The sequence below is a fragment of the Carcharhinus amblyrhynchos genome, chromosome 15 (genome assembly GCF_965287045.1).
Source record: "Carcharhinus amblyrhynchos chromosome 15, sCarAmb.v2.hapA, whole genome shotgun sequence".
Taxonomy (NCBI): Eukaryota; Metazoa; Chordata; class Chondrichthyes; order Carcharhiniformes; family Carcharhinidae; genus Carcharhinus; species Carcharhinus amblyrhynchos.
In genome coordinates this window covers 34,914,048-34,941,061 of record NC_137338.1, presented here as the reverse complement: position 1 = coordinate 34,941,061, position 27,014 = coordinate 34,914,048, and the positions used below count along the sequence as shown (strand labels likewise).

General features: G+C 42.4%; 1 protein-coding gene and 1 long non-coding RNA gene across 7 annotated transcripts in view; one reads left to right on the top strand and one right to left on the bottom strand.

Annotated features, from left to right (window-relative positions):
• Nucleotides 1-1,393, top strand: part of mab21l3 (mab-21-like 3) — a 48,097-nt gene extending 46,704 nt beyond the window's left edge. For all 6 annotated transcript variants that reach the window (XM_080203785.1, XM_080203782.1, XM_080203784.1 and 3 more), the window contains one exon: nt 635-1,393. In XM_080203785.1, coding sequence (XP_080059911.1) covers nt 635-868 — 234 coding nt within the window. In that variant the 3' untranslated portion in view covers nt 869-1,393. The remainder of the gene's footprint in view (nt 1-634) is intronic.
• Nucleotides 1,394-14,019: 12,626 nt separating this feature from the next.
• Nucleotides 14,020-27,014, bottom strand: part of LOC145352955 (uncharacterized) — a 49,180-nt gene continuing 36,185 nt past the window's right edge. Inside the window, exon 3 of the long non-coding RNA XR_013888625.1 lies at nt 14,020-14,266. This is a non-coding gene — a long non-coding RNA (uncharacterized LOC145352955). The remainder of the gene's footprint in view (nt 14,267-27,014) is intronic.

Below are 27,014 nucleotides of genomic sequence, written 5' to 3'. Positions count from 1 at the left end.
CATTGTACCAGGGACCCGGGTTCAATTCTGGACTTGGCTGTCTGACTGTGTGGAGTTTGCACATTCTCTCTGTCTGCCTGGGTTTTCTTTGGGTGTAATGGTTTCCTCAGAGGATGTGCAGGTTCAGTAGCTTGGCTATGTTAAATTGCCCCTTCGCATCCAGGGATGTGTCGACAATGGGGATTTGCCAGGGTAAATGTGTGGGATTACAGGGAAAGGGTGGGAGAGGTGGCTGGGTAAGATGCTCTGTCAGAGTTGATGCAAACTTGATGGGCCAAATGGCCTCTTCTGCACTGTAGGGATTCTATGACTGAACAAAAAGGGGCCAAAAGCAAAGTTAAAAATCCCACAGCATGTGGGGAATTTCAGACTTCAGGACTCAAGACTCCCCAGCACATCAACAAATTATTCCTTCTAGGGTTGTTGTAAATAGTTTGTGCAGTAATGTATTATTGTTGAACTAAGGACACAGATGCTAAATGAGAAGAAAGATTGAAGATAGTTTCTGATGGTCAGTAAGTTGAATGCAGAAGTAACAACTCACAATTAAAGGGATTAAATCTCATGCATCAGCTCTTGGCAACAATAGTGTTTCATGAATAAAATGCTAACTGCTTACTTTCCCCCTCCTCAGACACTCTTATTTTGGACCTGTGAGAAATATCCACGCTCTAGAGATTGGAAAAATTTCCAAAAATGCTTCCTGCGCTTGGTAAAGAAACTTCAGAAGTGTGTACAACAGAGATATCTCCGACATTTCTTTGTGAAGAGCTTTAACTTGCTTAAATATGCTAACACAAATGAACTGGATATAATATCTCAGAAAATTAATGAATTCTTAATGAACCCTAGTATGTACTTCCGCTAAATTTTACAGACTTTTTAAATGAATGACAAGACGACAGATTCCAATGTGCCGAATCTTGCTGAATTTTCGAGACTCTCCATCTATTACCCAAATTAGAATTGAGTTACAAGTTAATATTAATACTGTCAGAAGAACAATGAAAATTACTATTGGCATTATTATATGAATATTTGTACCAGATTTCTCTCTGATATTTCAGTTATGGCAGTAACCGCCATTGAAATGTGAGAGAGGCAAATTTAATGGGATCATGTTATGAATTCATACGGTAACATTGCTAATAGCATTTCTATCCTGTAATGCGCTTAAAGGTTTAAACAGCTTTACTTGAGATGTTACTTTGCTGTGGACTTTTATGCCTTGAAGAATATTTAAAAGTTTCAAATTAAAATTTCATTTGTTGCTACTGTGCAACACTTTTTTTTTAAGTTTTCCCTGTAGCCATTGTTCGGTGTTTAATAAATTGTTGTGTTACAAGGCCAAATGTCATTGAGTTCATGAAATGCACATTTATACTTTAGCAAAATCTCACTAAATTAAAAACATATGTTCTATGCTTGTGATTTAAGCCTATGGTTCATTCTGGGGGTTTTTTCATCTTTACAAAGAACACATGTATTCCTAATCAAACTTCTCAGCCCAGACGCATGAAGATATATTTAAAAAACTCTTCGATCCTTACAAGTATAAATGCTAATTCTAATCTGATTTACAAAGACAGCAAAATCAAGCAAGTTTCGATTCTGCCTCTGTAATTGTTAGAAATAAAAACATAGTGCCCAATAGTTTAGAAATGTATAAGCTACATGGGCGCATGTGTCATATAATGTTTTACCAGGATTCAACTCCCAGGCTGTGCCCAGGAGTCGTATCACCTCTTTCCAATGTGTTATCTGCTTTAGAATGATTGGTTGGACCCACTTTCTGACCAAATAATTGTGTGTAGAAGCCATCAAGTGGCATATAGTTGGTGGCACTGTGGTAACACTGCTGCCTCAGTGCCAGGGGCCCCGGTTCAATTCCTGGCTTGGATCACTGTCTGTGTGGAGTTGTACATTCTTCCCATGTCTGTGTGGGTTTCCTCCGGGTACTCTGGTTTCCTCCCACAGTTCAAAAGATGTGCTGGTGAGGTACATTGGTCATGCTAAATTCACCCTCCATGTACCCGTACAGGCACTGGAGTGTGGCGATTAGAGGACTTTGACAGTAACTTCATTGCAGTGTTAATGTAAGCCTACTTGTGACACTAACAAATTTTAAACTTTAATGTAAACATGAAAGCCAACCGCTGCTGACTATTCCTACTTTTGGTGTCATTGGATAGAATTTCATTATGAAACTCGTTACGAATCTGGACCAGACCCTAACATTTCGGTATGATATGGTTGGGAACCTGTAATATTTTCCTTAAAGTAGACAAAATTTGAGATCCCAGGCATGGCACATACTAAGAAATTAATACTGCAAGATTCCACAGTTGTTGAACAAACAAAATCAATTTTATTATACAGCGTCAGAAAAGTAAAACAATTTACAATATCCACCATATACTCTAGCATTCAAAATAAACATGAGGTACATGTGAATTAACAGGCAAACTGTGATCAAACACACCATGTTGCACAATGGATGGCAGATGCAACCAAGACTGATCCCATGGATTTCTCAGCAACCTACCCAGGTATCAGTGTTCACAGTGAGTTATGCAATCTCATTAAAATTCTGTCTCTAGCATAAGGGAATCCAAACATTTCAGTTTTGAAAACAAAATTTCTAAATTCTCTCTAAGCCACTCCAGCTTGGATTGTCTCAACAATTGCTCAACTCCCAGGCTTCCACTCTCTCTCAAAACTACAATCTGGATTCCTAAGCCTACACTCCAGCATCAACTCTCAGGCACAACATCAGCTCTTCAACCTCACTGAGAATTATACCAGTGCCCCAGAGGGTTACCTTTACTCCAGTGCCCCACAGCACAGAGTCATTAGCTTTCTTCTGCTTTTTCTCAGCTCTTCAGGGCTTCTCCCATCTGTCACTACTTTGACCCTGTAAACAACAGCAAACTTGCTGCTGGACCGTCTTTCTTTGCTTCTCTCCCCAGTGGTTTCTCACCCCAGTGGTTCCTACTGGTGGTCTGTTCTTGATCATCCTGATCATCCCCTCCCTGCGGTGCCTTCCTTGCTTCACCCTCCCCACCCCATCCCCCCTACTCTCTCTGGAAGCTCTTCCTGATCCCTGTCCAGTTCACCTCATTATAGTGTCCAACTCTTGGATCCTGTAATGCGTTTTGGTGCCATTGTTTTCCTATGCAAACTCCCTGAGCATTTGTTCCAGTACAAAGATATCAGGACACTGAACTGCACTTGCACATCCTGCTGCCCAACCACATGTGTGTGAAAACTCATGGCCCACTTGAAAAAAAAGAGTCCTTGGCCCGAAGGGCTAGATGGCCTACTCCTGCTCCTATTTCTTATGTTCTTATGTTCTTATGTTCTCCCAGACTAAGGTAAATACCTATTTCCCGATACTCGGGAATTCTTTGGTACACAATCACAGTAATGTTCTGCAACATGGATCCCTCTGTCATGGGGCAGGTGGGTGTGAGGAACTGTACACTGTTGGTGTGTGCCTGCCACACTTAGCTGGATAAATTGGTGCCATCCTGTTTGTGAAACTTGCACAGTCCCTAAAAAGCATTGAATCTCGGTAGAGACACGATGAACTGAATGGCTTCCATATGTGACATAAATTTTCTAAGTTCCTGCTTCGTAGTAGGATACTCCAAGAAAGGAGGAAAATGTTTCCCCTAAACCATTACATTTGTCATGGTGGTAGATTTCCCATAATGCTATTGAGTAAAGAATTCCAGAATATCCATCCACCAATAACAAGGGACAACAATATATATATATCCAGGCACGATAGTGAGTGACTGGGAAGAGGAATTAGCAATAATGGTTTTCCCATGACATTGTTTCATTCATCCTCTTGGCAATAAAGACCTCCAGAAAAGAAGATACTACTGAAGTAACCTTGGTGAGTTAGTATATTCTGGAGATTGTATGTACAACCACAGTGTGCTGCTGATAGATGGAATGGATATTGAGTCGAGATGCAGGAACATCAATAAAACAAACTGCACAGTCCAAGATGGTTTCAAGGTTCTCAAGTGTTATTGTGACTACACCCATCCAGATAAATATTTGGATAATTCTCCATAACATTTATAAATTATGTGACAATTCAGTATAATATGCTTCTCAATACAAAATATAAACTCTCTATTTTTAACCACTGATATCAATGAAGAACAAGTTCCCATCCACTCTGTCCTGCACACACACACCCCACACAACCTGATGCTCAATATTAGAGAGAATTTGAAAGCATTTTCTGGGGCAGCTGGGAGAGAGTCAGAATCACTAAAGGTTTTGGGCAAGGAATGGATGATTGTTTGATTCAGTATCTTTCTGAGATGGGAGAAAATTCAGTTTCAATCAAATTGTACTCTTCTATTTTCCATCATTGTTGCTATTTGTTCTTGCATTAATCTGCATGAACAGAAAAAGAATGGAAATTGAATGATTTAAGTTGTTTGGTTCCCGGTTCTATGATCAAGCCAGTCAATATCTCATCCAGTTTTCAAAAGATTCCAATGCTTTGCAATACAAAACCAAAACATTTGGATGGACGATTCTCCCATGCTGCTGTGCTGCTTCTGTAATGCAGCAGGCTCCTACCACACTTTGGCGTAGCGAATTCTACAGATTCACACCGCTTAGGGAGAAGTAGTTTCTCATCAACTCTTTTAAGTTTGCTATCCCTTACCCTAAGACTATGACCTCTCATCCTTGAATGCTCCAAAAAGGAAGCATCCACTCCACATTCTACTTTATCCATACCTTTTATTATCTTGTATACCTCAATTTGATCGCCTTTCATCCTTCTAAATTCCAGAGAATTTAGTTCTAAACTGTTCAATCTCTCTTCATATAACAAACTCCTCACGTCTGGAATCAATCTAGCGAACCTTCTCTGAACTGCCTCCAATACCACTACATCTTCATTCAAATAAGGGGACCAAAACTGTGCACAATGCTCCATGTGTGGCCTACCAATGCCTTGTGTAGTTGCAACAATACTTCCTTACCTTTATATTGTATACCTTTAGCTGCAAATGTTAACACTGCATTCATTTTCTTTATTATCTGCTGTACCTGCATGCTAGTTTTCTGTGGCTCATGAACAAGGACACCCAGATCCTTCTGCATTGAGCACCCTGAAGTCTCTCCTCAATTAGATAATAGGTCACCTTCCCATTTTTCTGACCAAAACTCCATCTGCCACATTTTGGCCCACTGTCCTAACCTATCTATATCCATTTGCAAGGTTCTTATTTCCTCATTGCAGCTTACTATCCCACTCCACTAATTACTTCTTGCCATCCTGAAAAAACCACTTATCCTAATTCTCTGTCTTCTGTCCATCAGCCAGTCACCTATCCAAGCTAATAAATTACTTCTAATCCCAGGTGATCTTACCTTGTGAATTAACCTTTTGTGCAGCAGTTTATCAAATGCCTCCCAGAAGTTCAGTCTACATTTACAAGATCCCCAATATCCACTCTGCTTGTTACATCCTCGAAGAACTCTAGCAAATTAGTCAAACATGATTTGCCCTTTGTAAAACCATGCTGTCTCTGATGGATAGTGTTTTGACTTTGCAAATGTCCTGATATTGCTTCCTTGATAATTGATTCTAACACTTTCCCAACAGCAGATGTTAAACTAACTGATCTGTAATATTCCACATTTTGCCTCCCTCCCTTTGTGAGTAAGGACGTTACATTAGCATTTTCCCAATCCACTGGGATCTTTCCCGTGTCCAGAGAATTTTGGAATATTATAACCAATAGATCCACTGTCTCTGCCACCACTTCATTTAATACCCTAGGGTGTAGGTCATCAGGTCCGGGGGACTTAACTGCCCTCAATCCCAATATTTTGCTACACCACCTCTTTTTCCTTTCAATCTATCTTTCCAAAATGCTGAATACCCTTGGATACTCAATTCCCAGACTTGGACTCCTTGTAACCATGGGGAGCGATTCTCCCGTTGCAACCCGCAACCTTCCTGGTGGATTGGGCTGGGAAATGTGCATCATTGGCTTTGTCCTGGGATTTGTGCAAGGCGGGAATGCAGACACATCTCCTAGAGCCGTAGAACAGTCGGAGACCAGACTACAACGGGAAGGCAGGTAAGTCATTTGACTTACCTGCTAGGACCTTACCATTCCTGATTGAATCTCTACCCCACCAGGAATGCTTCATTCTGGCGGTATTTAGAGTAGCTTTCCACATTCGAAGAACTAGCGGGAGACCCTGTTGGAATGAAGGGGGGCAATTGGGCCCCTCAGGGGTCAGGCAGAAGCGGGGTGGTGCAGGCTTGAAGGGTTGAATGGCCCACCCGTGCACATATTTTCTATGTTTCTATATCTGTTGATCAGTGTCACTGCCCATTTCGAATAAGGTTTATCAAAATCATCAAACTTCAGAGCATCTAGACATTTGCTCCTACATTTTGTACCACTAATGAAAACACCACTCAAATCTGTGATGCGATTTGGAAGAAGTCCACAGCAGGGTTCATTTTAATGGCTTCTATTCTCACTGTCTGTCAGTAGTGGAGACAAGCTATCAGATTCAATATAAATCAAATGATTATAGCTGGAAGTGCATAGTGATTCCCAAAAGCATATTACAATATTTCACTTCTTTTAAAACTCCCTGAAAAGGGGGCATATCACAAAATATACTATACAAAGGAAGGTGAAGCTGTAATAAACTGGCAATTTGCAACTACATACACGTTATCATTATGGACTTTGTGAAAGGTGGGATTTAAGGTAAGAAAAAGGACATGTTGGGCATTCAGTGCAGGCATCAGTCACTCTCAGGTCAGCTGTATCACAGTTGTACCAAATCATCATGACCAGTGCCACAATGAGGGAAGAACTAAAATGGACATCTGAAGATTGATCATTCATTTCTGTTGTACAGTGTTAAGTAATAAATGGCAAGTGACCAGATGTCAATTAAATGACCAAAAAGGGATAAGTACAACTAGATTTGGTGCCCCCATCTGACAGCTCCACCCACCAAGGGTTGCTTTGAGGGTATACCTTGACTTGAGGGGTATACCGTATACCTGGGGTACACTGTGACCTGAAGGGTATAGTGTGACCTGGGGGTATACTGTGACCGGGGCAGGCATACCATGACCTGAGGGGTATACCATGACCTGAGAGGTATACCGTAACCTGAGGGGTAATTCATGACCTGAGGGGTATACCTTGACCTGCGTGGGGGCGGGGGGTATACATTGAGCTGAGGCCTCTGTTTTATTCCTGCTGTGTTTTATTTTCACAAGCTTTTCTCAGCCAATGGTCATAGATCTGTCTGAGGCTGGTGGGGATCCTCCTTTCAGTATGCAAATCAAGATCTAATTGCACATTCCGGCTATAGATAAAAGGATCTGGATCCAGAGAGGCCGAAACAGATAGCTCTTCTTAAACTATTCCTTTAAAATCCTTGTCAGTTTCGGCAAAGCAGGGTTTAAATGAGATCATTAACATCACCCAGCAGCTCCCTGTCTGCAGGTTCAAATTTCCCCATTTGCATGTGTTGTGATAAATAGAAATATAAATCCAAAATCTTTATTTAACATTTAATAGTGAGCAAACAATATGCCTTTAGTTTATTGTTTGGCAGAAAAAATGAAATGAATTAGGTCCAGAAACTGCACATCTGGGAAGAATTGTGGGTGGCACAGTGGCACAGTGGTTAGCACAGCGCCAGGAATCCAGGTTCATTGTCTGTGTGGAGTCTGCACATTCTCCCTGTGTCTGCATGGGTTTCCTCTGGGTGCTTCGGTTACCTCCCACAGTCCGAAAGGCGCACTGAATAGGCACATTGGCCCTACTAAATTTTCCCTCAGTGTACCCAAACAGGCGCTGGAGGGCAACGACTAGAGAGTTTTCACAGTAACTTCATTGTAGTGTTAATGTAAGCCTACTTGTGACACTAATAAATAAACTTTAACTTTAAATTGTTGAATCTTTTATTTGGAGCCTATAATTTTTCTTCATAAGTAATTGTTGTACTCCATCTTTCCAGGAGATGGCAGATTCTGCCAGGATAAAGTCACAGGCTGGCGTACTGTACGACTAAAACCTGGTGTTGTCAGACTTTGTACTGTACATTGACAGATCTTTAACAACAAGCCTAAAGCCACTCTCAGAACAGGCCATGTATGATCCACACTATACATACATCAATCATAAGAGAGACAAACAGAAATTTCTGCCTAAACTGTTAACCTTTAGTTGTCTTCACTGTGCTGTTGAGGATAAATATTCCAAGTTGGCGTTTCTACTCAAGTAAAGAATTGTGGAGGCTGGAGAGCACATTACTTTGGAAAGCAGGGAGATGTACATGGAATCCTAATCATTGTTTTTGATAGCCATCACAGTGTACAACTGCTACCCCTCTTGCTGGGCATTTGGAAGAAATTTTTGAAATATTTCTTGAAAACTGATTTAGCTTAATTTACAGTTCAGCAAAACACAGATGTGAGATGGGTTAAAAGGTCTTAAGTTAATTAATGAATTCTCAGAGGTTTGTGGTAATTGACCCAAAGTACTGTAAGAGATGAGAGAGGGTGATTACTGTGAATTGGGGGAAGGCACACCAGTGGATTACATGGCTAACATGGTGCACATTTCGAACAAGCGTAAGGATAGACACAGGCAAAGCAATCTATTTGATATGTAATATAGTAGAATTGATTATCAGAAGTAATTGGGTAATTCTGTATAAAATAACCTAGGAAACAGCAGTTAATAAGGATTCTGAAAGGGAAGACCCTGCTTGACCAAAGATGAGCGGGTTAGGTGGATTGGCCATGCTAAATTGTCCCTTAGTGTCAGGGGGACTAGCTAAGGTAAATGTATGGGGGGTTATGGGGATAGGGCCTGGGTGGGATTGTGGTCAGTGCAGACTAGATGGGCTGAACGGCCTCCTTCTGCACTGTAAGGTTCTATGATTCTATGGTTCTGTGATTCTGACCTCCGCTGACTTCTTGAGAAAAAAAAACTCACCTGGATTGTGGAAAGTCCTGTGCTGTTGTGTACCTTGGCTTTCGCACGACTTTGGATAAAAGGCTGTGTGACTGCGTCAACTCTCTTCACTATCTACCTCAACCTGGTTATGGAATTCTTTCATGTGGTTCCACAGTTAATCTGCTGAGTCACCTGAAGATACACAAATCCCAAAGCCTGGCAAACGTCATCCCCATTTCGAGGGATTAGCAACCAACAGCAACGATGATAAATGTCCACAGAAAAATTTAAGATTTGGGAATCTGAGACAGGTCTTGGTGAACACATAAGGAATTTTCTGAGATTTAGAAAACATCAAATACTTGTTAAAGTATTTATGCCAAAACGGGTCTGTACTAAACACCCAGAGCTCAGCTTAGTTCTAACTTACATCAATGCTTCGAATTCATAAACCCCAATACTGATTGGCCATATTTGCATATGATATCAAACTAGGATGGCATTGGGTCTAGAGTAAACTCAAGAAATTACACAACGTGTTGGACAAAATACAGAGTAGTGCAGAGCAATGTGGAGGAATGTAAATAACAATGAAAAATCAACAACAGGATTATTCATTAAAAGATAATAAGAGTGAAGATCAAAGGTACCCAGGAATCTCAGTGTACTCAACACTCAACAAGCCCAAATGATGCAGGACAGCAATCAGCATAGTCAACAGCCTGACTTCCACTTCCATGGGCCTGGATTTTCAACTGCGAGGCAGTTTGCAGGAGTCAGGAAATTTCCAAGTTTGCATGCCCCCAAACAGGACAACATGGTTCCAGAGATATGGTGAGGAGGGGGGGAAGAATGGCGGACCTGAAACACTAATTGCCAAAGGCAATGCATGAATCAGCAGTAGGCTTTACACCGCTCTGGCCCCATATAAAGGGGTGTCCTGGATGTCAGTCACTGAGGAAGGAAGCTGTCAAAGGTTCACAAAGCTGCCTGGGAGGATCCTTCTGTAGCTATCAGCTGAGTGGAAGTTAAAAATATTGGCTAACTGGTACTTAATAGATTAAGAACATAAGAAATATAAGAACATAAGAAATAGGAGCAGGAGTAGGCCATCTAGCCCTTCGAGCCTGCCCCGCCATTCAATAAGATCATGGCTGATCTGTCGCTGCTTAGTTCCACTTTCCCGCCCTCTCCCCATAACCCTTAATCCCCTCTCTTATCAAAAACCCATCAACCCGCGTCTTAAAAATATTTAGCGAGGCAGCCTCCACCACTTCAAAGGGCAGAGAATTCCAGAGATTCACCACCCTTTGAGTGAAGAAGTTCCTCCTCAACTCCGTTCTAAACCGCCCCCCTTTTATCTTGAGGCTGTGCCCCCTAGTCCTACTGTCTTTTTTGAGCGGGAAGAGTCTTTCCACCTCTATCCTATCCATCCCATTCATCATCTTATACGTCTCAACGAGATCTCCCCTCATTCTTCTAAACTCTAACGAGTACAAGCCCAGTTTATTTAGCCTCTCCTCATAGCTCAACCCCCTCAACTCTGGTATCAGCCTAGTAAACCTCCTCTGCACTCCCTCCAAGGCCAAAATATCTTTGCGCAGGTGCGGCGCCCAAAACTGCACACAGTACTCCAGCTGCGGCCTCACCAATGCCCTATACAGCTGCAGCAAGACCTCCCTACTATAGTCCTTCCTACCATTCTTCCTACCAAAGTGGACCACCTCACACTTGCCAACATTAAATTCCATTTGCCATTTCCTGGCCCATTCACCCAGCCTATCTAGATCCTTCTGTAGACTCTCCACACCCTCCGCACAATTTGCCGTTCACCCAATCTTGGTGTCATCAGCAATTAAATTTAACAAGTGTACATTTTATCCACATTTTCATTCATCTGCCAAATTTTTGCCAACTCATTCAACCTGTATATATCCTTTTGAAGACTCTCTACTTCCTCTTGACAACTTCCTTTCCTGTCTATCTTAAACAGCATGCAGCAGACCACCTCTATTCTTGGTATTATTACAGGTGGACACTGCAGTGCTCCTCCCAAACATATCAGGCATTGAAAACCCATTTTTTAAAAATACAAATACCCTGCTCGCTGGTTGCCCTGGTCTGATGGTGACTGGTGCTATAATGCTGCCCTGGCACAATTCCCAGATGGAACAATGGAGAACAGCCAACTTCACAATGGGTAACATGTGTTGCCCTGTAGTCAATCACGGAGCTGGTCTATAGGCTCAGAAAGCTGTAGCAGATTGAAATCGCTCTCCCCTCACCCACTGAGATGAATGGGTCATGAGTCATGGCAGCTTCCAGGGAATCTTGCACAGAGAGGGAGGAAAACCTTATTTTGGTAACATGCAAGCTGAACAAAGATGGAGTAAAAAGAATTTCTATTTATTTATCTCTGCTGCCCCTGCAATGGAACTTTGATGGCAATGGGTATAGTTTGTTATGGCTTGCACTTGTGGAGAGCCTGACTCTGACATGACCCCCATTTATTTTTGGCTCTGACACATCTCATCTGGAGGGAACTTAATATAATCCTCTGTTCTGGCAAAGAAGGTAGTGGTGACTGCAGCGATGCACCTGTGGACATTTCACAGTAAGATGCTGCATAGATTTACATCAAGTCCTGGAAACTGTACAACCGTTGAGGGCCACAGTGTCTTTGGCTGCTATTGGAAGAGCATGTGCACCAGAAGTTTGAGATAAAAGGTCTGCCTCCTATAGGGCACAGGTTTCCTTTATCATGTCTCGAGACGTCAACCTTCACCTACACCACCTGTCATTCCATAAGGTATAGGAACAAGAATGGGCCATTCAGCCCCTCGAGCTTGCTTCACCATTCAATAGGGTTACTGCCCTTTCTCATATTGATTCACTTACTGATGAAAAGTCTATCTATTTCAGCTTTAAGTACACACAATGACTCTACTCCCACAGCTCTCTTTGGCTAGAAGTTCCAAAGATCTCAACCTTCTAGGTGAAGAAATTCATCCTCATCTCAGTGTTAAATTGGTACCTCTTTATTCTGAGACTTTGCCTCCGGTCCTAGACTCTCCCATGAAAGGAAACATCCCCTCAGCATTTACCCTGTCAAACACCTTAAAAATCCTATATGTTTGAATGAGATCACCTCTCATCCTTCTAAATTCCAATGAGTAGAGCCCCAGCCTGTTTAACCTTTCCTCATAAGACAATCCCTCTATACCGATGGTCATCTTAGTGAACCTTCTCTGAACTGCCTCCAGCTAAAAAAATCTTTCCTTAAATAAGTGAACCAAAACTGCTCACAGTACTCAGCTGTTGCAGCAAGACTTCCTACTCATGTTCTCCACCCCTTTGAAATAAGGGCCAACATTCCATTAGCCTTCCTGATTCATTGGGATTCATGGGATGTTTGAAATGTCTTCCATTGTAAAAACTGACGCAAAATATCTGTTTAACTCCTCTGCCATTTCGCTTCTCCCCAAATCTATCTCCACAGATTCATTTCCTAAGGGACCAATGTTCACTTTGACCTCTCTCTTCCTTTTTATATATTTAGAGAAGCTCTTACTGTCGGTTTTTAAATCCCTCACTAGTTTGCCCTGGTGGTTTATTTTCTCTCACTTTATTATCTTTTAGTCCTCCTTTGCTGGATTCTAAGTTTATTCCAGCAAGCTGCATCTGTTTCTGCACACACTTTGTTCAAAGTAATATCTCCCCCTTCTTCTTGCTTGTCTGTCTAGCGGCTCCACCAAGTCATGCCCTGGTACCCTGGCTCTGGCTGTACCCTACTGCCACCATTTTCCTCTAGATGGCACATATATGAAGGTTCTGCACTCCGTTTCAGCAGAACATCCTTCCTCCATGGCTTACACACTCCAAACCCAGTTTGTGCTGTCACCCACTTGGCTGATGAAGCAAAGACTGATGAGCAGGAGCCCACATATGTGAACCTTTGGTCTTTAACAAACATCCCTCCCCCCACCCTCCCTTTTCCCTGAGTAAAAACAGAGGAGGCGAGTTCAGCTATGCAGCCACTATAGCTGCTGTAGAAACCTCACAACCATTTGCCTCTGTCTCTCAGATCTGTTCATGGCTCCAGCACCAAGTTGCCTGGAACTCTGGAAGTTTTGAGGGTAAAAGAAATCACAATTTCCTGTTCTGTCCTGTTTCCTTACGGGGCTAGCTAATTCATAACCACCATGTATGCAATTTGCAACCCGTCCCCTTTCACACAGTTGTCAATATTGGAGATGCCAAGAATGGCTCCTGCCTGCCACCTTCATCAGCCCTCAGAATTTCCCCAACTGCGTGAAAATACAGCTGACCATTAACATTGATTCAGGAATGGAGCTGAGGCTAAAAGCTTCAACCTTCAGGCTCAGCGAACTTTTAAATCATGTAGTTAGCACATCGCAGAGTGAAAGGGTGGAGATTCTCTATGCAGTTATACTGAAATAGGAGATAGAACGGCAGTTACAAGAAGAGGAACTAAGGGAGCGATATCCCTGAAACAGCCAATGACAGGCCACACCTCTTTGGAGGAGGCAATGACCTAGTGATATTATCACTAGACTATTAATCCAGAAACTCAGCTAATGTTCTGGGGACCCAGGTACGAATCCCACCATGGAAGTCCACAGAATTTGAATTCAATAAAAAAAATCTGGAATTAAGAATCTACAGATGATCATGAAGCCATTGTTGATTGTTGGAAAAGCCCATTTGGCTCACTAATGTCCTTCAGGGAAGGAAATCTGCCATCCTTACCTGGCCTGGCCTACATGTAGTTGACTCTCAACTGCCCTCTGAACTAGGGTGACCAGAAATGGGCAATAAACACTGGCCAGCCAGTGATATCCATGTCCCACAACTGAATGAATAAAAAAAACTTCTGATGGGCCTGTCCAAAAAGGGCTTCTGCTCATTAGAGAAGGAAACTGTGAACAATAAGTAGGTATAGCATGAAAAATGCATGATTTATTCTTAGCAGAATAGAACCACAATTGCAATGCTGACATATCATCCAAAATGACTTCACATGACTGTTTGTGGTTTTAATAATACAGAGAAAGTTCACTATCAGTTTGTTAAAGCTGTGTGCTGGGGATAGGCAATAAACTACTCTGTCATTTTCTGAAAAAAGAATGAGCAAGAAACCCACCTCCTGATGTGCTGCTGCAAAACATGTTGATCTTATAAATTTTCAGTCCGTTTGTTGACTGGTATTCTTACGAGTTTGTGTTTCTTCCAAGAGAGAAGGAGCTTGCAGTGGCAGTCTACATGAAATAAAAGATGTAAAGCTATGAGTATCTCCTAACACTAGGAAGGAGGCTACTATTTCTTCACATTAGATGCATGAAGTATTCATATTGGAAGGAAGGACAGCTTCACATGCCATTATTTTTTGTCAATTAGAAGCAACATATATCACATTTACAGAAATGGGTACCATGGGTATAAATGTGAAAGTTTGATCTTATATTAAGCTGGCTCATAATCAGGTACCCCATTCACCTCCCAGACTTGCAGATGTGTCTTTGTAGCAATACAAAACCTCTGCTTGTTCTGCTTCAAAGTGAAAAGGTGTTTCTTCAATGAGTCTCCCATAATTTTTCTGGTCACATTGTGGAGAATCAGGCAAACCACACTGTCAGTGCAAACACCAGTGTGTTTTTTTCAATCAGCTTTGAAGTGTTATTCTAATAACTCAAGTGAGCTCATGTGGTGACTGGATCCATTGTTTCCATAAAATGCTATTGTCCCTCAAAGTCAAATGTTTACAGAAAAGGAAAGGCTTATTTCTATGCTATAAAGAAATCCTGGCTTTATAACCTGTGAAAATAGGATTTGACACATTCACAAAAACCTGAAGTGAAATACAGGAGATCACGGACAGAATTTCACATATTACATGTGCACACAGAGGATGGAATTGGAAGCATTCGCTGGCCCTACCCAAGATCAATTAACAATCACAATCTTACATTAGCTGTCCACTTAAGTGGCAGCCAGTGTGATTCACATCTGCTCTGGGTTAGTGGGGTCAGCAGACATACAGCAGGTGCAAGGTCCACTGGTGGCCTGATGCGAGGGCGACACCCAGAGGCTGCTGAGGACCACAGGAGAGCCAGTGGGAGCTAATGACGACAGCAGGAAGATACTCCAGGCAGGAGGGAAACTCAGGTGGGCAGCAAGTACTTCCTCCCCTCATTCCCTTTAGAAAACTGCAAAATCGGATTGGCTGATTGCCCATGGTGTCCATGTGACAATCTAAAAATGACACGGGCAATGTAATATTGTGATTGGTTGGGGAGATAATCCCTTCAAGTGGCTCCATTATTGCCGGTGGGTGCTACCAATCATGCCTGCAACCACTAACTGAAATATCACGTGGGTGCATGATGATATAGGGATGCTTGCCCAACGCCATCACACTTTATTTCATACACTCCCACATCAGCCACACACCTGGCCAGGCCTTGTAAATTTCTGCCCCATAATTCATCAGTTTTGTGCTATTCACACATGGGATGTGGGCATCGCTGGCAAGACCACCACTTGTTGCCCATCTTTAATTGCTGTTGAACTGAAAGGCTTGCTTGGTCTTTTCAGACGGTATTTAAGAGTCACACATAGACCAGACTAGGTAAGGATAGAAGATTTCTCTCCCTCAAGACATTTGTGAACCCAATGGGCTTTTAATAACAATCAACATTGATTTCAAGGTCATCGTTAGACTTTTTAATTCCACATTTAAGCCTCTTCCCTTAAACCAACAGTCAGGTGCTGCCCATTCCTTGCTAATGTCTAGGAGTGGTGAAACTCATGCGCATGCAAACCAGTGAAAATACATATTTTAACTATAATTGATTCCAGAAAGTTGTGGAATGTTGTATTAAGGAATCATGTGCTCTGATAATGCCTTTTTTTTTCAAATTGAGACCTTACTCCTAGATTCCTACAACCAAAACATTGTACATTTTATTGTAAATCTGCTTCACAACATAGAATAATTTCCATGCAAACTTGATCAACGAAAAAAAGGCCAATCATGTATGAACAACTTTAACTTGATGTTAAACTTATTCCTTTAGGCTCGTGTACAAACTTTGTGGATGGACATAGGACAATTGAATGGGTGAAGGGGAGTAGATTAGCCTGACTTTTTAAACACATAGGGCATAATTCTCACAAAAAAGGACTAATTGTCATAACGGTGAGAATAACAGAGCGATTTGCATTGGTCTCTCGAGGGTTGCAGTGCACTGTAATCTGCCCACGCTCAATCACTTTTCTCGCACCAGTACTTTGGGGGGGTGGGGGGAAGGAGTGGTGGAGTGGTCCCTAAACATGCCTGCGAGTCCGGCTTCAGAGCACTCAGATGCCATTTCACAAGGGCATTCAGATCTCACAGTGTACTGGGGGACACCTCTCCTCCCACCAATGGACATTGCCAACCACCCCACCAATCCCCATATTGACAGCATGTTCTACCACCACCCCTTTCAGGCACGGAGGAATCTAGAAGTAAGGTCTGAATTTGAAAAAAAAAATTAGGCATTACCAGAGCACATGATTCCTTAATACAAGATTATACAACTTTATGGAACCAATTATACTTAAAATATGTATTTTCACTGGTTTGTGTGCACATGAGTTTCACCATTCGTAAACATCAGCAAGGGATGAGCAGCACCTCAGTGTTGGTTTAAAGGAAGGTGGTGGTGTAGTGGCAATAGGGCATTGGGCTGTCCCATTGGATCCTCCTGTCTGACCCCCTATATGCCCCCCCGTTATGTTCCCTGACATGCCCGCAACATGACCCACTCTGGCATGACCTCCATTGCCTAGCCCCACATCCTTGGCACTGCCTCAGGCACAGTGGCGCTGCCCCACTGGCATTGCCAGGATGTCTGGTGGTCATTGCTCGGGCACCTGGTGGCCACTGCTAGTGTGCCAGGTGGAGCCCACCAGATGGGCACTGCCTGATGGACACCGCCACCCTGGGAGCTTCAATGGCCTTCGAGCCCACCGACATGACCATCATGCCAGGTCTCCACTAGTACTGATTGCCACTACTATTGGACCATGCCCAAAGGACGGAGACTTCCATGCCCTGGGATTTGAACAGACTTTGTATATTTAAATACTACTTTAAATATGCTAATCGGCCTTGCACCATTTCTGGGTGCAATCTGGTTCATGCCAATAGGTAGGGGCCAGGACACTTGCAAAGCCATTTGGTGCTGGGCATGAAACCTATTTTTAGGCCTCAACGCTATTCTCTAGGATTGGCAGGAACTGTGTCAGGTGCAGCGAGGTCGGAGAATCACCTCCATAACTTCCCTGTACCAGCTTTAGTGGAGCATCGTATTTTGGATCATGGGAAATCTGTCTTGGGACTACAAATCCAGCTGGGTGGGAGGGTAGAAGGCGTGCCCATTGAATCCCCATTGTGTTTACGCCTGTCAAAAATTGCAACCTCAGTGGGAGAAAGCACAGAATTAGCCAGATATCAGATGGGCAGGCATATTATTCCAACATACAGACGAGAGGACGCATGACATGACACATTTTCGACTCCCACTTCACTTGCGATGGAATGTGTAAATGTTCCAACCTTAATGACCGGCCAATTATGTTAGCTGTCATTCTGAAATTGATGTCAGTGTTGCCACCAAGATTGAACTGAAATGTTTTGCAATAGAAAATGCCTTTACTTGATTGCAGTACATCACTCAGCATTGTCAATTGTTACCCAGATTATCAAAGCAAGCCTTTTGTCCATTGTAAAGATGCTCGTTCGCCAGTTTAGGGAAAACACAATTGTTTATCTACAGGTTAAAACTATATAGAGGCTTGCAGCCGCGTGGCTGCAATCATCTCCTGAGATGACCCTGAGTACAGAAGCCTATGCTTATTAGGGTCAATCCATCCCCTCCCCACATCCCCCCACCCTGCTCTCTGATTGGTTCACTGGGTCATCTGACTCTTGCCCTGCAGATTAATCCTTAAAAGGACGATCACCACATCCATCCAGATTGAAATTCTCCTCCCCAGTGAGCCACCTGGAGATGCTGAGCAGGAGTCATGTAAGCTCAATGTAATTCCACTCCCATGCCCATGTTCAGGTGTGCCTACAGCCAATCCAAGTTGTGCCAGCTGGTTGTATTCCACACGGCCCAACTTTGCAAAGAGGTTTTAGGACCCTTGTTTGCAGCTGCAAATGACTTAAAGCCTGTTTAAGCATAAACCCTGAATGCCTCTTTTCCTGCCTTTACAAACATGGCACACTTCCAGTGGGCATTGGGTACATTTGCCATGCCAGCAGTATGGTAGTTTTGCCACTGAATTGCAGATTTATAATATTTCTATTGAAGGTAGTTGTGAGAGCAGTTAACATTCTGGTGACATGTCGCATTGTATGTATATGAAATATTACCCCTGCTCTGTAACACTTCATATTGTTAATAAATATATACGTAGCCTCAGGCTGATCAATGTTTTGAAATTCTTGTTCTCAGGATGTGGCTGATACCAGGAAAGTGATACTTATTGTCCATCCCTAGCTGTCTAAGTAACAATTGCTGGTATGACCTGCGTTTGTGAGGCTTCTTCAGTGGGAAATGAATCACAGAGTAGGAAGGCGCGGTGACCAAATAGCTTTCCTCGAAGGTCATTGGTGACTCACTTCGGGGCGGCACAGCGGTTACCATTGCAACCTCACAGCGCCCGGGACCTGGGTTCAATTCCCGACTTGGGTTCTGTCTGTGTGGAGTCTGCACGTTCTCCCCATGTCTGCATGGGTTTCCTCCAGGTGCTCCGGTTTCCTCCCACAGTCCAAAAAATGTGCTGGTTAGGTGCATTGGCCTCACTAAATTCTCCCTCAATGTGCCCAAACAGGCACAGGAGTGTGGCAACTGGGGGATTTTCACAGTAACTTCATTGCAGTGTTAATGTAAGCCTACTTGTGACACTAATAAATAAATTTTAGCTTAAATCACAATCCAGCAGATCATTTGTTCTGGTACTAGCTTTCAAAATTACTGGATTTATTGGATTCAGTTTTCTGAACTTGGCATAGTGGGATTTAAACCTAATAACCTCGATGCTACCAATCCAGCATCATAACCATTACTCCTGTCCACATGTCATTTCTTGGCCTTTTGCAATGTTCAAGTGAAGGCCAATGAAAACTGGAGGAACTGTGCCTCATCTTCCGATTGGGCACTTTACACCTTCCAGACTGAACATTGAGTTCAACAACTTCAGAACCCTTTCCTCCACCTCCACTCCATCTCCATTTATTTTGTTTTGTTTCTTTTTCTCGCCTTACTCAACCATTTTCTATTACTTTACATTCTTAATATTATTCTTCCACTTCTGAAATCTCCCTGTCCATCTGGTGTTCCAACCTGACCCCTTCCCCTCCCCCAGGGCCATCTGCCACATTCCTCAGTTTGTGCTTTGACACTGAGCTCCTTTGAACTGCCATTCACACATTCCAATCCCTTAATGAGTGCTCTTAGCTCCTTTCTCAGCCTTTATCATTACCATTTACATTCCCTTTGTCCAATTACAGTCCCCCACACCCACCCCACCCTCATAGTGTAAAACTTGTTTGATTTTTGTTGTCTTTAGCTCTGACTTGAAACATTGGCTCTGTTCTCTCTCGATTTGGAGACACCGGTGACTCTATTCTCTCTCCACAGATTCTGTCAGACCTGCTGAGCTTTTCCAGCATTTTTTTTATTTTTGTTTCATAACCATTATGTTACTCTAGCCATTCCTGCGATTTATAGTAATTGGCATCATTGTTCACATTGATCAGAATTTTTCTGATCCCACAGAATAGTGGTGATGGCAGTGGGTGGGGGGGAATCATAATCCCACCCAGCCTCTATCCCTGTAGCCCCACACATTTATCCTGCTAATCCCCCCAATATGGAGGGGCCATTGAGCATGACCAGTCAACCTAACCCACATGTCTTTGGTCTGTGGGAGGAAACTGGAGCATATGGAGCAAACCCATGCAGACGTGTGGAGAATGTGAAAACTCCACAAAGACTGTGGCCCAAACCAAGGAATGGAACCCAAGTCCCTGGCACTGTGAGGCAGCAGTGCTAAGCACAGGGTGATGGTCAGAGGTGGTTGCTGTGGTGCCTCCTCTTCTAATCTCTCCCACTGGAGCAACACTGGGAATGAGAAAATCAGCCAGGATCCCCATTTTTGATTCCTATCCAAAGATTCCTGCTGGAGTGGCCATGTGTCTGGACACAGGGTGGAATTTTCCATGATGATTGCAGTGGTGGTCATGACCAGAAGATTCAGGCCATACTTTCAGAATATTGAACAGGAGTGTGATGCCCTCTGCAGTCGAATAGTCTGCCAATATTCACTAGTTAGGGTTACTATGAGTGATGGCTAGGGGAGAACTGCTTCCTATTCTGGCAAACGGCAATAGGCAATGGCTCAAGGAATTGTCTCTCCACCGCCTTCTCAAGGACAGCCAGGGGGCGGAAAAAATGTTCACTTGAACATTGCAAAAGGTTAGTTTGATACTAACCTTGCCATGAGAACCCACATCTCTGAATGAATACAAAAAAAAACAGTCAATACAATGCAATGCTGGCCATCCTGAAAGCTATGTAGAAGCACAACGTCATAATGCTACAGGGAGTGCCTCTCTGATCTTGGACTGAGGCACATAGTTAAACAGTATTGATTTGCCCTTGATCTAACCTTTGCTATAAGTGACCCAGGAATGCATGCCATCAGCTCCAACATGGAAAGTTTTCCATTTCCTGGCATACATATGATACGCAAAATTCACTGAAACACGAGACGGGAATTTAAAGCTGTCCCAGACGGTTGTGTGTAAGAGCAGCCTCTGTCATAACCATGGTTGAGCAACATTGCTTTGCTTCACATCCGGGTTTAGCTGGTTTGTAGTGAAGTGAATGATAGAGATCGCTGTTTGATGTTAATCTGCTTCAGGCTCAGATATCGAAATCTTTATCTCCATTTATTTCAAGGAACTTTGGAGTCATTATGAAACAATATTTGGCAAACGTTTGCCCGGGGAGGGAAGAAAGTCATGTGTCATTCCTGGTCACAACTGTTGTTATAGACAACTAATGTACTGATGTAAAAACAGAAAATTGTGTAAGTACTCAGCAGGTTTGGCAGCATCTATCGCAAGAGAAATAAAGTTAACATTTCTCTCTCCACGTTGCTGCTAGATTTGCCGAGTATGCTCAGCATTTTCTGTTTTTATTTCAGATTTCCAGTATCCACAGTATTTTGCTTTGCATTGTGACAATGTGCTTTGTTGTGATTCATTTTGTAATGTTTCACAAAAGAATATGTCTCTTTATTTAGAATTTTGTTTTGCCTCTCTCGTAAACTTGGGATTTTAAAATAGCAGAAGATGCTGTTCAGCAAGCTCTGATGGCAACGCAACTCAGCGCTCTACTGAGTCATGCAGGTCAGAAAGGCCGCAGCTGTGATTGCATCTCTCTATTAAGTTATCTGCAGTAGCACCAGCAGATCAATTTTACAGATACTGCCACTATCAGAATGTAGAATTGTGGACTGCACACTTGCGATTTCTCCATATGTACTCCCAGGTGGCCAAGCTCCCCAGTGACAAGCATGCTCGATAAGACCACTACCAACAACTGGACCCTTATGAGGGAGAAAAGCTCTCACTTCTGTTCAGCATCTACCAGTCTCTGCTGACATTCTATCCAGGGAGAACAGCAACAGCCTTGATTGTGTTGTCAGGCCAACACTTCAGTACTCTTGTGCTCTGCACTTCAGCTCTGACAAAGGGTCATCCAGACTCAAAACGTTGGCTCTGTTCTCTCTCCACAGACGCTGTCAGATTTTTCAGCGTTTTCTGTTTTTATTTCAGATTCCAGTATCCGTAATATTTTGCTTTCACTTCAGTGCTCCAGGACTCCACTTGAAAGCTGGCCATTATGCTCAGGTATCAGAGGCCTGTTGATGCCCATCTAACCCTATTCCAGCATTGTCTTCACAGAAGGAGAAGAGTAAGGTGGAGAATGTTCCACAGTACATTCATTTATTACTTTTTGTTCGACTTTGAATTCCAGATATTTATTAAACATTGCCATGGGTGTCTGGGTTTTATTTTAAATCTAACCTGCATATCAAACAGTTTGACTTGGTGGTAGTTCAGCAGTAGGAATAATGCCACTCAGTGATCAAATGTACACATTTAGATGAATCATGCTAACTGGAGTTTGCTTTGTTTGTATAATATTCAACTCCCTTGTAATTAGCTGCAGCTCATGGCAATATAAACCTGCCATGATGACATTTTAAACAGATTTAGAATATTTCTGTGCACAGAACATGACAACACTGTCCGGTGTAGGTTTACCACAGAAACCTATCTGTTGCTAAAAATACCACAAAACTCAAAAAACAATAGCATAAGAATAACTATTTCATAGCCTAGCCAATTACTGCTACTAGTTTAATTTTTTTGTTCACTAAAATGACGCATAATTATAAAGTATCTTAAGGATATGAACCATGAAACATGTCCCTAACTTCCTCACTTCATCCAAGAGTGTGGTGAAACAAGACTTATCAAACTCCACAGCAAAAACTAAAATGTCCCACACAATAATATCTACCTAGTTATTTATGTAAATCATTGAATAGCATCTGTTACATTCCATCTGTTACACTCCATCTGCTATCCTCCATCCAGCACACGCTGTCAGGCTTATTGTATGCAGCACGCTCCACGAATACATTCTAAATGGTATGCATTAGTATATGAAATGTCTGAGGAAAAGTGGTCCCTTCATGCTGTATTATTCAGACTGAAATGTAGAAAAACATGCCAATCTGCGGGACCTACCAAACAGTAATTAAACACTGATCAACTTCAGTGTACATTTAGATTGCATTCCCATAGGAAACATCAGGTATTGGGCTACCTTGGACCAATCTAGTAGCTAAACTTTGCAAACATTTTTTAAAGTCCAGATTATGAATGAGAAACAACATGGTTAAGCAGCATGCTTCACTTATATCTACATGTAAAAAATTGACCTTGAAATAAGAAACTGTGCTCCCAACAGGGAAGAGCCAGATTTGATAAGGTTTGTCACTAAGTGAACTGTCCAGCAAATCCTAATGGGGCAAATGGATGAGATTTGTTGCCATTATCCCTGCATCAGAGGGGGCAAATCTGGGCCATCATGAGAATTAAATTCAATAGGCCCTTGTAAAGCCCCAACAGGAATCTGGTGGAAGCTGGCATGAATTTATTGAGAAGATATGATAGGCTCCTCTGGTTTCTCAGACAAAGATAATCAACTTCTTTAAATGCAGCATGTATTCCTGTGATGATTGTCCCTTTAAGGGCAACACAGCAGGGCAAGGGTCACAAAGCACTTGTGACTCTTATTTTGCTGTGTTGCTGTTAAAGGGGCAATCGCTACAATTCCTTAGAAGCTGGAGAAATATTACTGAACAATATTCTCAAGTCTAGGAAGAGCCTTGGCAACTCTTGTAGTAATGCAGCTCTGGGCTACTCCATGCACTTCCACACCTGATCCACTGATACAGGCCTGGGCTGGCCAACCTGATCAAGCTAAAGACAACACCTCAGGGATCTGGGACAAGAAATAGGTTCTTCGCTGTGGGTGCACTTGCGACCCACTCCATCACATATCTGCTGAATGGGCGGAGGGGAAAATTGCCCCAACCTCGGCAGCTAATGTAAATGGAGGTGTAGGATCTGACTGTCTTCCTTTTGGGATTTTCCTCTGTTTCCATCCAGACTCTTATCCTCTAAAACACAATAATGTTGGTGGCATTGGGACTAATTCAGTGCCAAAGGCAGGGGGGAAATGTGGAGATCTGAGTTGATACTTAACAGCAATCCTGTAGAACATTAAAGCCTTAAAGTGACTGATGCTGCACGAGTCTCTTGAAAATTAGGACATTAAAAATAGCTTTGGATTCTGAACAGAAGTTGAAAAGATAAAGTGACAAATTTCCCACCTGGCCTGATAAGACTCTGAAAGAATTGCAGAGAATAGACATAGCAGAAACATGGCAGCACCAAACCTACTGGCATAAGTATTCCTGACTAATTAAATGAAAATGGGAGACAGACAAATAAAGAGGTGTTGAGAAAGAGCCTCAAAATGCTCCCATGATTAGTGTGGTGCTCTTTGAAAAGAATATTCGCAGCAGTCTGGAACTATTTTAGAGCAAATACCAGGAAGTTGAGTGTCTAAATTACTAATTTTAACATGAAAAGTGGCTGGAAACTAGCACCAATACAACACCCAACCAAAACATTCAATGGAACTAAATGGACGGAAATCTGATATAATGGACCTCTGCTCATCTTCCAGCTGGTTACACCCATTGTACAGCCATTATTCAGGGGAGGAGGAAATAAATGTCACTTTATTTAACATGAGAACTGCCTGCTTTTTTTAAAGAGAACTGTCGTAAGTATGTATTTTCAGTAGATGTCACTGTTCATCACAGGAGAAGTATTACACAAATCTATCAGCAATAACACAGGTCTGTACTGAAACAGAACAAGGAGGAACATAATCCCAGCCCAGTTAAACCTGCAAAATCCTCTTTATTGACCTTTAGAGATTAGTATTGAACCCAGGAGTGCTGTCCCAAATATTAATCAAGGAACAGTCTCACATAGATGTGCTCACAGAATCATATCTATCGAGACTCACCCATCATTATCATTGGGTATGTTGTGCCCCACTGGGTAAAATATTAAACCGACTGGAGTGTGAGTAAAGTCATATATATGGTTGGGTGGAGTGTTGTTCCAACTTTATGAAAGAAAGATGAAGCAGAAAGACCAGGACTATTCCTTACCACCTTATAGCTATGGCTACTTTTTACCTGTGCCTGCCATGTGCGTAAGTAGCCCAACCCCAGAAGTCCCAAACACTTAAAGGTGGCAAAGATTAGCATTTTTTGGACTCCAGGTCCTTTTCCTCACCTATGGCTGGTAACTACCTAATTCCCAGAGGAATATTGTCCCCACTAGTGTTCACTTATTTGAGTTGACAGGTACCGCTCCTTCTCTCCTTTCACTTCCACTTCTGGCATTCTCCTCAAGGCCATTCCCAACTCTTTTGTTTATGCTAACCCTAGTCTTTACTGCTGCCTCTCCTCTGGGCACAGAATGACTCTTGCAGTCTTTGTGAATTCTTTTTATGGGATATAGGCATCGCTGGCAAAGCGATTATTTATTTTTCTAAATGTTCTTGCAAAGATGGCATTGAGTTGCCTTCTTGAATCACTGCAGTCTGTGCAATGTAGGTACACCCTCTGTGCTGTTAAGGAGGAGGTTCTCAGATTTTGATCCAGTGACAGAGGAGGAACAGTGATATACTTCCAAGTCAGAATGTTGAGTGCTCTGGAGGGGAACTTCCAGGTGGTGGTGTTCCCTGTATCTGCTGTCCTTGTCCTTCTAGATGGTAGAGGTTGTGGATTTGGAAGGTGCTGTTGAAGGAGCTTTAGTGAGGAGCTGTGGGTAGGAGTTGACAGAAAAATGCTGGAAAATCTCAGTAGGTCAGATAGCACCTGTGGAGCCAACGTTTCGAGCCTAGATGACCCTTTGTTTCATGTCTAGATGACCCCTCTGATAAATGGTCATCTAGATTCGAAACATTGGCTCTATTCTCTCTCCACAGATACTGCCAGACCTACTGAGATTTCCCAGCATTTTTCTGTTTTTGTTTCAGTTTCCAATATCCACAGTATTTTGCGTTTATCTATGGGTAAGAGTTCTTGTGATATGGGGTTGGGACAAGCTGAAGCTTATTATTGACTCAAACAGAAAGGTAGAAGAGCATAGGCACAAACTGAGAGATGGGGCAGAGGAAAATTGGCTTGCATTGCAGTGGAACAGGAGACCGTCAGCATGAACAGGTCAGCTGATGTAAGGGGACTATGGCCAAAATAAAGTGAGAGATGAGAGAGAGAGGGATTCTAACGTCAAAATGGGAATGCTGGAGAATTACAGAGATGAATAATGTCTGTGGGAAGGGTAAGAACAATGCCAGTATATCTTGGGAAGTGGGTGAGAAATTGGATAGGATTGCACAAAATATACAGAATAGAAACAGGTCATTCAGTCCAACCTGTCCATGCTAGCATTCAACTCAAACCTCCTCCCATCTTTTCTCATCTAAATCTATCATTATAATCCTCTATTCCCTTCACCCTTATCTGTATTCCTAGTTTCACTGTAAATACATCTATACTTTCCATCTGTATTCACTTCAACCATTCCTGTGGATTGGATTTGCCACTGTTTGGATAAGGAGGTTTCTTCTGAATTCCTTATTGGGTTTCTTGGTGACTCTCTTATATTGATGATCTCGAAATGTTAGGGCAAATTAGGTTGGTGGGGATGAAGAAAGGGATAGATCAGTATAACAAATACATCAACTGCGCAACTATTTAAGAATTGCATGCCAAGTACAATGGCAGATAATTTCCTTACAGAAACAATGACTGCAAATCCTGACAATTTTTACAACAATCTTCCACTATACAATTAATGGAACAATGGGTATACTCGCTCCTCAGTAAACAGTTATAATTATTAACATAGTTATTAATATAATGTGTGCCACATTGCACTTTCAATATATCGAAAGACCTATGAACTGTAATTGTGTAGCACCTGTAATATAAAGACGTATCTCAAGGTGCTTCACATTAGGGAAAAGGAGATAGAATCATAGAAACCCTCCAATGCAGAAAAAGGCCATTTGGCCCATCAAGTCTGCACTGACCACAATCCACCCAGGCCCTACCCATATCCCTACATATTTACCTGCTTATCCCTCTAACCTACGCATCTCAGGATGTTAAGGGACAATTTTAGCATGGCCAATCAATCTAACCCACACCTCTTTGGACTGTGGGAAGAAACTAGAGCACCCAGAGGAAACCCATGCAGGCACGAGGAGAATGTGCAAA